We start from the raw sequence: 13,025 nt of genomic DNA, 5'->3' as shown, positions 1-13,025 counted from the left end.
TAAAATAAATGCAATTCAGTCCAACAGTCCTACCTCGCTCCCTGCTCTGCTCCTGCTTATCCTGTCCACAGAACATCCCTTCATCACCTTCTATACTGACTTCCAGACACTCACCTGCCTCAGTCCTGCATTGGATCCCCTGCCCCAGCCAGTCTGGTTCAAACCCACCCAAGTAGCACCAGTAAACCTTCCTGCCATGATTTTGGTTCCTCTTCAGTTCCGATGCAACCCAGCATCACTTGTACAGGTCACCTCTGCCCCAGAAGAGATCACAATGATTCAAATATCTGAATCCCTGCCCCCTGCACCAACCCCTCAGCCCCACATTCATCTGTCCTATCTTCCTGTTCCTCCCCTCAGTAGCACGTGGCACTGAGATTAATCCGGAGGTCAATACCCTGGAGGTCCTGTATTTAAATTTTTGCCTAACTCTGTATATTCATTTTCTAGGACCTCTTCCTAAACAGTATTATAGTTAGTAATTTATTGCATGTTGATGATTATATATTATTTGTTTGTTATTGTGTTTACAGATCTATTAAACTGCAGCAAATCAATATTTCATTGTTCTGTACTCCGTATATATGACTATTGACCCAGACTCTTGAGGGCGGCATGGTGGCGCAGTGGTAGAGTTGCTGCCTTACAGCGCCGGAGACCCAGGTTCGAACCTGACTAAGGGTGCTATCCATACGGAGTTTATACGTTCTCCCCGTGACCTGCGTGGGTTTTCTCCGAGAACTTTGGTTTCCTCCAACACTCTAAAGATGTACAGGTTTGTAGGTTAATTGGCCTGGTAATGTAAAAATGTAAAATTGTAACAATTGTCCCTAGTGTGTTAATATCGCTGGTTGGCATGGGCCAAAGGGCCTGTTTCCGCGTTGTATCTCTAAATTAAACTAAATGGATGAATGTTAGAAAGCATTCAGTTCAACGCTGGGTAGAGTGCTGATTAATTAATTCATGAGGACGGGTGAGGAGGCAAATGGAAGGTCTAGACCATGTGTCCAATAATTGATAGCCAGCAGAAGAAGTGGTTTGGTAGAATAATGCACAGTGGGATAATTACTGCTAAAGCTCCAACGAAGTGCCTCAGCTCTTACGCTGAAACACAGCCTCATTAAAGCAAGAAGCCAAATGAGTACAGTTCTCTTTATATGAACCATGAACCCACAATGAATACATCTGCTTTCAACCTGCATGCCAGATATTTTGAAGTGATACACTTGTGCAAGTTGTGAAGTTATTTATGCAGAGCCAACTATTAAGATAGACACAAAACGATGGAGTAACTCAGAGTGGCCACCTATCACATGACTTCTTTACCTAAAGGGCATCAGTGAACCACTGCTTTTATGATAATCTAGCTATCTGCTGGTCACCATTACTGAAATCAGCATTTTAACTTCATATTTACTTGCAAAGGAAATTAAATAATCCAGCTGGTATATTGCCAACTCTTTAGCTCTGCGCACACGCACACACACACGCATACACGCACACATGCACACACACACACGCATACACGCACACACGCACACATGCATGCACATGTACAGCATATTGAAGTGTTTTTAAGCATGAAGATCAACTTTATCACAATTTATCCACTATGAATGAAATTATCTATATTCCTCCCTCATCACACTATTCATGGCTCATGGATGGATTTATTCAGAACCACAGAACCAATCCAGGCATTGTTTTACCAAGTGTGTCCTATTCTTAACACAGATTACCCTATCTCTCGGCAATTATTATTCGGATCGTACACCTTGTCGAGGTGAAGAGGCTTGCGTGCCCCCATGATTCCGAGAGCGATGCCGTCAGAAGCACTAGCTTCTGGTAGGGCCACCCATGGCGGTAAGGCCGAGGATGAGGGTCCAGACTAAGAACGATCCAACCTACAAGACCTCAACGGCAGACCAGGCGGACAAAGTTATCTTGAACTCAACGGCTGTGAAGGAGGATGAAGGCTGCAACAGATCTATCAGCTCCAATCGTCTTGGCTCCCTTGCCATTGGAATTAGTTGATTAATTTGTGAAGGACCGTGTGCTTCTTGGAGTGCAACATCAAGTACACGTTAAACAAACACACGCACAGGCGTCTTCGTTCTGTGATGGGGGAAGGGTGACGGAAGCAGGCTACGTGATGGCTGGAAGCTCCTAATCAAGAACCGGCACGGAAACGGTGAATATTTGCATAAAAACAACGGAACGTAGACCATCATAGGCTTGTATACACTGGAATTTAGAAGGATGAGAGGAGATCTTATCGAAACGTATAAGATTATTAAGGGGTTGGACACGTTAGAGGCAGGAAACATGTTCCCAATGTTGGGGGAGTCCAGAACAAGGGGCCACAGTTTAAGAATAAGGGGTAGGCCATTTAGAACTGAGATGAGGAAAAACTTTTTCAGTCAGAGAGTTGTGAATCTGTGGAATTCTCTGCCTCAGAAGGCAGTGGAGGCCAATTCTCTGAATGCATTCAAAAGAGAGCTGGATAGGGCTCTTAAGGGTAGCGGAGTCAGGGGGTATGGGGAGAAGGTAGGAACGGGGTACTAATTGAGAATGATCAGCCATGATCACATTGAATGGCGGTGCTGGCTCGAAGGGCCGAATGGCCTTCTCCTGCACCTATTGTCTATTGTCTATCATCCTCGACCTCGGGGGAGAGCCACGACGACGATTATTCTAAGGTACATGTTCAACAAAGTAGCTGGTGATGTGTACAGTGCTTTTCTACACAGTTCTTGACGTACAAGTAGTATTTTCAGAATTATCGGTTCAGAATATGCTAAACTGAACGCTTAAATATTTACCTCGAATTACTGAATTTTAGCTTCAGTTTTAGTTTTGGAGATACAGCATGGAAAACAGGCCCTTTGGCCCAAAGAGTCCATGCTGACCAGCAGTTGCCCATACACTAGTTCTATCCTACACACTAGGGACAATTTACAGGAGCCAATTAAGCTACAAACGTGCTAATGTTTAGAATGTGGGAGAGAGTTTGGGCAGCCCACAGGAGAATGTGAAAACAGCACATGTACTCAGGATCTAATCCAGGCCTCTGGCGCAGTAAGGCAGCAACTCTACTGCTGAACCACTGTGCCACCCCACTTATTGAACTTATTGAAATTAAGAAAACCGCAGTTTCTGAAACAAAAACAGAAAATGTTGGAAGCACTCAGTAAGTACATCAGCATCTCTGAGAAAGAAACAGTGTACATTTGATCAAATGTCAGAATCCGATCGTCAAAGGATTTTCGACCGGAAAGGCTAATTCTGTTTCTATTTCCACAGATGCTGTCTGACCAGTTGAGTGTTTCCAACATTATCTATTTTTATTACTGAACAAATTATTCTAGTTGAAGGCACTCAGTGTTCTCTTTGCATAATAACGCAATTAAAGACATTATTGCTTTTGCAATGGAACATAAACCTCAATGTGCAGTGAATGGTGCTTGGCTACCCTTTTAAGTGTTTTCTGTACGTGGAACATTGCTGCAAATTATTGAGCCTATGCTCCCATACGTTTCATTCCCTCCATTAAGAGTTTTTTCACTATCTGATATTTCCTGCAGTTTCTTTCTCCCTGCCTCTGTTAAAGCCTCTAATGTTAACAATTGGATTTGGGGATTTTTGCTAAGAATCCAATCATTCTTTTCATTCACATCACTTTCTGTTGTGTTCAACTAACCTTGAATTTTCTGCAATTTTTTTCATCTGGGGTTCTTTAATTTGGCTCCTTTTGTTCTTCGACCAAGTAATTACTGCACCACAGATAGTCTGTCCTACTTGCTTTCAGTTGTCAGTGGAATCTCATTCCCTGTAGATGGAACCTTCTGACCCAAGAAACCTCAATTTCTGTCGACAAACTCCAATTGTTTGACTGAATCCTGAACTGAAGCATTCACTTGATTAACTGCTCTAGCTGTCTCTTAAACTTGTACTCAACTTCAACCCCATTACAGATTCCACCCAGGGCTTTGCACAGAATGTATAGACCAACTGTCACAGACTAGCCCTTGTTGAACATTGCTTTAGTCAAACTATTCTTTAACCATTCCATCACTAAGTCACTTCCTCTGATTCTCTAAATATTGAGCTATATTTCTGGTCTTTAACATGAATGGATGATAACTGATTAATAAGAGGTTTTGAGATGTGTCGTGCATAGTGTATTGGTAAGTATAACTTTAAGAATTGAGTACCAGAATGGTGTGATATGTGACATGTGATATATTCATTATCTTGAAGATAGACACAAAATGCTGGAGTAACTCAGCGGGACAGGGAGCATCTCTGGAGAGAAGGAATGGGTGACGTTTCGGGTCGAGACCCTTCTTCATTATCTTATCAGTGTCGTGAATATGTGTGAGTAAGCACAGTGTACTTTTGTAAAATAAAGAAGACCCACACTGCCACAGTGTGTACTGATAACCTGTGCCTTGTTTCTATCTACATGCCTTTGAGTGATTTTGTTACTGGGCTACAGTGGTTTTGCTACCGGGCTAGAAATGGAGAGCATATTGAGTTTGCACATTCTCCCTGTGATAGAAAGGTTTTCTCCACATACTCCGGTTTCCTCCCACAATCCAATATGACACCAACTCGTCTTTGGAGACACTAAATGCAGATTATGTGACTGTTTTGCAGAACACATTCATATAGTCCACAAGAGTGACCTCGTATTATTTTAGTTCTTCCTCCTAACTCTCACTGTGACTGCTCTGCTTTCAATCACCTGCGTTGATCCAATAATGATCAACATATCTTGAGTAACACCACCTGATCTGGATATGTTGAAACTCTCGGGACTTAATACTGCATTTAACAGTTTCAGGTAACCACCCTTTTGTTAAAACCAATTAAATCAATTGAAATGTTCATTTTTGCTCTCCAACTGCTGGATTTGAAATTGTTACCTTGTCAGTTTTGATCTACACTCTGGTCTGCTTTGGCCTCTGGGCTTCCCCTGTTTTCCATCCCCCCCCCCCCCCCCCCCCCCCCCCCCCCCCCCCCCCCCCCCCACCACACACACACACACAAATTAAACCAAACCTGTCCTTTCTAGATAGACACAAAATGCTGGAGTAACTCAGCGTGTCAGGAGCCATCACTGGACAAGAGGAATAGGTGACGTTTCTTTAGTTCTTTCTGTCCTTTTTGGATCTGATGAAGGCGCCTTGACTGGAAACATTGACTCCATTTCTCTCCCCAGTGATACTGCCTGACCCACTGAGTGTTCCCAGTATTCCCTTCATCTGCTCTGAGTGTCCAGCATTTGCAATTTCATGCTCCAATTGCAAGAGATTCTGTACGACACTACAGAGGATGACTCACAACAGACTCTCAAATGGCTTAAAAGGTCACCTAAGGGAAGCGTGGATGGGAAATGTTTTCAGAATTAAAAGATGTGCCTTTAGAATAGAGATGAGGAGGAATTTCTTCAGGCAGAGGGTGGTGAATGCGATCATGTTGAAAGGCTGGAGCGATTGGGCTTGTATACACTGGAATTTAGAAGGATGAGGGGGGATCTTATTGAAACATATAAGATAATTAGGGGATTGGACACATTAGAGGCAGGAAACATGTTCCCAATGTTGGGGGAGTCCAGAACAAGGGGCCACAGTTTAAGAATAAGGGGTAGGCCATTTAGAACGGAGATGAGGAAGAACTTTTTCAGTCAGAGAGTGGTGAAGGTGTGGAATTCTCTGCCTCAGAAGGCAGTGGAGGCCAGTTCGTTGGATGCTTTCAAGAGAGAGCTGGATAGAGCTCTTAAGGATAGCGGAGTGAGGGGGTATGGGGAGAAGGCAGGAACGGGGTACTGATTGAGAGTGATCAGCCATGATCGCATTGAATGGCGGTGCTGGCTCGAAGGGCTGAATGGCCTACTCCTGCACCTATTGTCTATTGTCTATTGTCTATTGAATCTGTGGAATTTGTTGCCACAGTCAATGGGTATTTTTGAAGCAGAGATTAACAGGTTCTTGAACAGTAAGTGTGTTAAAGGTTAAGGGGAGAAGGCAGGAGAATGTGGTTGAGAGGGAAGAATAGATCAGCCATGATTGAATGGCAGAGCAGACTCGATGGGTCGGATGGCCTAATTGTGCTCCCATGTTTATGTATATATTATAAATCATATGGTCTTATGATTTTTATTTCCATTTATGCTACATCCTGAAATTATTTTTTTTCAGAAATGTGCAAAAGAAAAAGCATTTCAGAACTGGATTAAGATTCCGCAGCTTGTAGTACTGGTTACAACACAAGACTTTGTTACAGCTAGAAGGTATCACAAAATGCTGTAGTAACTCAGCGGGTCAGGCAACATCTCTGGAGAGAAGGAATGGGTGACTTTTTGGATCGAGATCCTTCTTCAGTCTTTAGAGTCTTAGATTCTACTTATGAGTCAGAAGTTCTCTCTCAAAATCTAAGGTTATCGATTCTGAAGAATTCTGAAGACTATTCCGATGAACATTTGCTTGCCGCCCTAATTGACATTGAGCTTTTCCATAATGCTGCTCTGTGTGCTCAACTCACAGAGACAGGCATAAGCTGGGGTCTAATGCTTGATTTTTTAATTCTCATCTTGGCTTTCCACCCCTTGCATAGTTTGCACTTCCCACCTCCATCCTGTATTGCACCATGGGATACCTGCAAGGCAGCCTCGAGACAACAACAAAAGACACAAAGTGCCAGCATAACTCAACGGGTCAGGTAGAATCTCAGGAGAACACGGATAGGTGACGCTTCGGGTCAGATCCATTCTTTAGACGGATAGTGGGGGGGTGGGGGTGGGGTGGGGGACTTGGTAGGAGCAAGCTGGAAGAAAGGAGGGGCAGGACAAAGCCTGGAAAGTAATTCAGATACAGGATGGTGGGGTTTTGAACAAAGGCCAGAGATGACAAGGCAGAAGGTGTGAGACAAAAGTTTTGAAGCTAGACACAAAGTGCTGGAGTAACTCAGCAGGTCAAGCAGCATCTCCGGAGATGCTGCCTGGCTCACTGTTAATCCAGCACTTTATGTCTATCTTTGGTATAAACCAGCATCTACAGTTCTTTGTTTCTACAAAAGGATTGAAGAGTTGTGAATTGTGAAGCCTTGAGGAAGGAATGTAGGGGGAAGGAGAGAAATAGATTGGAGTCCAAGTGGGGCACAGTGGAGAGATGGGGGGAGTGGGGGGGAAGAAAGTGGAGGTGGGGGTAGAAGGAGAAGATGAGGGGGATGGGTTGTGGTTACTTAAAACTGGAGATTTCAACCAGCATCTGCACTTCCTTGCTTCTCGCCCCTAGATATCAATTCTCCTCTCCTGAGCATCCCCAAATTTATTGCATCCATTACCAGTTTCAAAGCTTTGAAATTTCTTCTGAAATCTCTCTACTGCTTTCATTCTTTATATTTTTATCTGTGAATTCAGCCATTGCTTTAAATATCTCTTTCAGTAGCTTTGCTTCTAGTTTTTTTCTTTGTTCGATCACATCCCTGTGAAGTGCTTGGGGACATTTTTGCCATTTTAACTGTGCTTTATTAATGGTTATTGTTGTTTTCCAACATATCTCCTGTCTTAAATCTTGTTCGATAACACTCCATGAAACTTCCTGAGGTTATAATACTATGTTAAACTGGATATAAAAATGCAGGTTGGTGGTGTTGTAGGGTAAAGATTTTCGCTACTACGTGACTCAGTGCTCTTTTAGGAAAGGTTTATTGCTTTCAGCTTTTCGAAAATGATGGAAGAATCTAAATCATAAAATGTAAATCCATTGTTTATCTCTGCCGAATGACAATGGTGTCACGTCCTTAGCCACAGTTGCTCCCACTTAATCCTCCCTGTTTGGAGTGCAGAAATTTATTGAGCAGTTCCGCACTACTCTCTGTGGACTTGCAATGTTATGCATGCTTGCTAAATCACTTTAACAAGTACAACACAGACATGATTAATAGTCAGAGCACGTGCAATCATGGGACAAGTAACAGAATGAGAGTCATCTGGCTACAAAACAAAAAACAGATTAAACATTCAGCAAAAAAAGGAGTTTGTTAAAGGATGTTATACAGACTGCTGGTAGGTGGGAATTGCTACTCCACAGGGATTGGTGTTGGGAACAATGTGGTTAACAATTTGCATAAGCGATTTCTACTTATGAGTCAGAAGTCCTCTATCTAAATCTAAGGTTATTGATTACATTCTAGAAGTCTAGGAGGATATGTAAGGGAGCAGAGGTTTAATTGGACGGGCCAGTGATTTTTATTGTTTAGGAAAGAACTGCAGATGCTGGTTTAAACCGAAGATAGGCACAAAAAGGAGAAAAGGATCGAGACCCTTATTCCTTTTCTCCAGGGATGCTGTCTGACCAGCTGAGTTACTCTGGCTTTTTGCATCTATCTTGTGATTTTAATTGTCTACAGATCCCCATTTATGCAGTTTTGATTCTAATCCACAAACATGTTTGGTTCTAATCTACAAGCCCATTATCTGCTAGGCTTTGTGCTGGCACCTCTTTTCCAGCTTCCTCTCCCCCACCTGCAATCAGTCTGAAGAAACATCACCTACCCATGGTCTCCAGAGATGCTGCCTGACCCACTGAGTTACTCCACCACTTTGTGTCGTGTTTTGTAAGCCAGCATCTGCAGTTCCTTGTAGCCACATAAACCTTCCTTGTTGTATAGCGGTAGGTAGAGAAGGAGGCAGGAGAAGAAGGAGGAAATAATATAACCAGAGAATTAGGGAGGGAGGGAGGGAGGGGGCTTCCTCTACACACATTGGTCGAGTGCACCTTATCATGTGTAGTTCAAATGGCAATGCCACTCCATTAAGAGCTCAAGTGCAGAGACAATCCATGCTCTAAGACAGCGAGGTCTCATCAACACTCACTGCTGCGAGCAGAAGTGGCAAATTACAATCAGGCTCCACAATGGCCATCTCTAAGAAGAGGATATACAATGAGAGCTGTTGGTCTTATGTTCTGCAGAGAAAATAAATTGGAGCGCAGGATGATGAGGGGTGATCTTATGGAGGTGTGCAAGATCATCAGAAGAATAGACAGGGTAAATGCGTCTTTTACCCAGAATAGGGGAATAAAAAACAAGGGAACAGAGGTTTAAGGTGAGGGGGGAAAGATTTATTAGGAATCTGATGGTAACTTTTTTTCCACAAAGGGTGATAGTTTTATGGAACAAGCTAATGGAGGCGGTAATTGAGGCAGGTACTATCCTTTAATTTTATGAAACATTTGGCTAGGTACATGGATAGGATAGGTTTAGAGGGATACGGGCCAAATGCAGGCAGTTGGAACTAGTGTAGACGGGTTATGTTGGTCATCGTGGGCAAGTCGCTAGTGTATGGGCATCACTGGTTAGCGTGGACTCGATGGCCCGAAAGGTCTGGTTCCATGCTGTATCTCTAAACTAAACTAAACTAAACTGATCTAATTGTCCAGCACCTACAGAAAACAACTGCACCTGCTGCCAATACTAACATGACTGAGATTGAAAGGAATAAATAGTATGCAAAGCATGATAGGGAAAATGAAGAAAGAATAATTCAAAACAACATGCAATTTGATTCTAAAGGTAATCTATGAGGACGATATATAAAGCTTGAATCTGTCTGCAATTAGATAAAATATGTACATGCTGGGAAAAGATTTGTCTCAAACTGCAAGTTATTGACTCAGTTTTATTACACTTCATGCACTAGTTCCCAAACAAGCTGCATTAGTGACATTGACTCATGCACTTCCTTGTCTTTATATAGAGTTATGCAGCAGCATCCATTATTATAAGCTCGTGGTAAATGCTTAACCTTTTCTAAGCACTTCTGTGAATGTCAGAAAGGGAGTTAAGGGTCACTCAGCGGCTAGGGTGGTGCGGGGGAGTCATATTGGAATTAAGTTTAAAGTGCAACCACAAAGGATTCGGGTCTACTTTTATGCACAGTATTCACACGGCACGATACAAAAGGACTTTATTTATCCCAGGAGGGGAATTGGTCTGCCAACAGTCATAAAACACAACAAGATACATTAATCATGAAATTAAAGTGATGAGTGGAAAGTCCAGGAATGGAGATGTGCAAAGATTACAGAGGGAAGGGGGGGAGGGGGATGGGGGACATTGCATTCCATCTCTGATCCTCACCTCTGGTTTCCATGGCAAACACACTTGCGTCAAGTTCAAAGCCTGCCTCGATCCTCTTGGATAACCGTGAAGCTCAACTTGGGAAGATCTACCATTTTTGCTCGGTGTGTCCAGCTATAGATGAAACAAAAGGTCACCCATTACAACCCGGCAGATAAGCAACAGTTGTGGCATATACTTTCACATGCACGTTGGAATGACCTGGAATTAATTATAACGATTTATCAGTGCATCATTTTTTGAGGGGCAGCAATCCCCTTAACGTATTTGCAAAACCTTTTGTTTATGGAAGGACAAAAATACAGCATACCCATCATGCAGTACACATTCAAAAACACTTCACCGGTTTGCAGGATAAAAACAACGACAAGGGGATATTTGAAGGTGACCAGATGTTTAATCGAGAATATTAATTTTAAAGAGATCTTGGAGAAGGAAAAAGAAGTGGCACGGTGGCGTAGCGGTAGAGTTGCTGCCTTACAGCGCTTACAGCGCCAGAGACCTGACAGTAAAATTAAACGTTCTCCCCGTGACCGCTTGGAGATCTTCAGTTTCCTCTCACATTCCAAAAACATAGAAGTTTGTAGATTAATTGGCTTGGTATAAATGTAAATTGTCCCTAATATGTGTAGGATAGTGTTAATGTGCAGGGATCGCTGGTCGGTGCGGACTCGGTGGGCCGAAGGGCCTGTTTCCACGCTGTATCTCTAAACTAAAAAAAACTAAGCTAAGCAGGTTTGCAGAGGTGTTTTATAAATGGTGTCATAGTGACACAGCTAGTAGAGCTTGTGTGGAGTTTGCATGTTCTGCCTGTGGCCATGTGGGTTTTCTCCAGGTCTTCCTGTTTCCTCCCACATCACAAAGATATGCGAGTTAATAGATGAATTGGCTGCTGTAAATTACCCCTAATGTGTAGTATGATAGAATTAGGGAGAGTTGCTGAGAGTGTGGGGAGAAGAAAATATGGGGTTAGTGTCAGATCAATGTAAATAGGTGGTTGATGGTCAGCATGGACACTGTACCTCTCTCTGGTGATAAAATAATGGTATGCCAGGCAAACTGAAGGAGAGAACGTGAAGTTAGAAATTCCATTTGAAGTCAAACTGGGGCATCAGCCAGAAACAGGCCATGGAATCATTCTCAATTGAGAGTTTGTGCAAGGAACTAAAATGGAACTTCCACTTCATAACGAAAGAAAATTGTAATTCATCCTTGTCAGGATGTTGCAAAAGTTGTGAGGAAACACAGAGGTAATGGAGTTGCCGAGAGATAGACCCGAGTACAAAAGTCGACGTGTGGGGAAGATGACTGCTGCTGATTTTAACAAGAAGCAATATGAAAATGAGTTTCAAGTTCAATTAAGGTTGCTTGAAGGGATGTCACAAGCTCTCTTGAATGCATCTTTAACATTTGGGCATTTAAAAAACAAACTCTTTGCATTCTGTTTTTTCCAAATGTTAGAATCAACATAATATTCTATTTTCAAATTTGTTATCAGACACTTACTGCTCTTTCTTGAGGGCTGGAAGGCTCAGACAAGCACCATTCTTTAATTGGCGTGGCAATTGTAATGCAGCGGAAAAGCACAAGAAGTATTTGAAAGGACTTTTTTTTCTGAAAGGGTTTGGTTTCCTATTATTAACTCGCCCAACAGCTTTGCAAAATAGGGAGCTGCCAAAAGGATAGATCCTCTTTCAGTGGGTTGCTTTGTTCAGACAGTGTAGGTGAATGTAAAAGTGCTCATAATGGTCTGATAATAGATAACGGGGAAACAAAGTTAGTACTTCAACAAATTATTGAAGCAAATGTTCATAATATAATAAACTTGTTAACGAGTTAACGAGGACTAGTTAACGAGTCATCAAGTTTTATTTGAACTATTAATGTTTTATGTTTGGATGTGAGTTTCTCACCTCTTCCATGGTTACACTTAGGGTTAGCTCTAAATTCAGTCCAGGCAACAACCCCTTAAGGTTACTTTCACGATGGCATGGCCAGATATATTGTCCCTTCCACAAAATTGCCATTATGTACAACAGTAACTTCATGTTTTTACATTCACTGAGATACCATCAGAAATTCTATAGAAATTATTCTTGTGGGAGTTTGCTTCCACTATCATTTTTTAGTTAAGTTTATTATGTTCACGTACGCTGAGATGCGGTGAAAATCTTTTTTCTTTGTCATGTGCTATCCAGTCTGTGAAAAGACTATACAAGATTACATTCCAGCAGTCCACAGAGTACAGATACAGGATAATAGGAAATTATGTTTAGGCAAGGTAAAGTGCAGTAAAGTCCGATTAAAGATGGTCTGAGGGTCTCCAATGAAGTAGACGGTAGGTCAGGACCACGCTAGTTGGTGACAGGATGGTTCAGATGCCTGATAACAGCTAGGAAGAAACTGCCCCGGAATCTGGAGGTATGTGTTTTCACACTTCTGTACCTCTTAATGCCTGTGGTAAACGCAGATGAAATAGTGGCATTGGTGAGGTTTTTAAATATTACATGGATATGCTGGTAAATGGAGGGATATGGACCATGTGCAGATAGATGAGATTGGTTTGACCTGGCATCATGTTTGTCATGGACTCTGGGCCGAATGGCCTGTTCCTGTGCTGTACTTTTCTATGTTCTATAACTGCACTCAGGTATATTATGTTCTGCCTGGATAGCATGTAAAACTCGTGACAATAATAATAAATCAAACTATTTATTGTTACCTTCTCTAAATTCATCTACTTTGTCACAAATGCTTCACATTTCACATTAACTGCCTGTAGTTTTTCTTTCAGATTTTTCCTGATATTAACTTAATTACAAAATGCCACCTAATGCACAATGAGCCCTTATCCTTCCACATGCTCGTTGCTTATTTTT

The 13,025-nt window shown here is 42.2% G+C and overlaps 1 protein-coding gene across 2 annotated transcripts in view; it reads right to left on the bottom strand.

Moving 5' to 3' along the window:
- LOC144602254 (N-acetyl-beta-glucosaminyl-glycoprotein 4-beta-N-acetylgalactosaminyltransferase 1-like) overlaps positions 1–13,025 on the bottom strand; it is a 569,664-nt gene that overhangs the window by 238,295 nt on the left and 318,344 nt on the right. For both annotated transcript variants that reach the window (XM_078415127.1, XM_078415128.1), the window contains exon 3: positions 10,147–10,260. In XM_078415127.1, coding sequence (XP_078271253.1) covers positions 10,147–10,260 — 114 coding nt within the window. The remainder of the gene's footprint in view (positions 1–10,146; positions 10,261–13,025) is intronic.

This window comes from Rhinoraja longicauda, chromosome 18, assembly GCF_053455715.1.
Source record: "Rhinoraja longicauda isolate Sanriku21f chromosome 18, sRhiLon1.1, whole genome shotgun sequence".
Lineage (NCBI taxonomy): Eukaryota > Metazoa > Chordata > Chondrichthyes > Rajiformes > Arhynchobatidae > Rhinoraja > Rhinoraja longicauda.
Note: the sequence above shows the minus strand (reverse complement) of the source record. Positions and strands in the feature narration are given on the sequence as shown.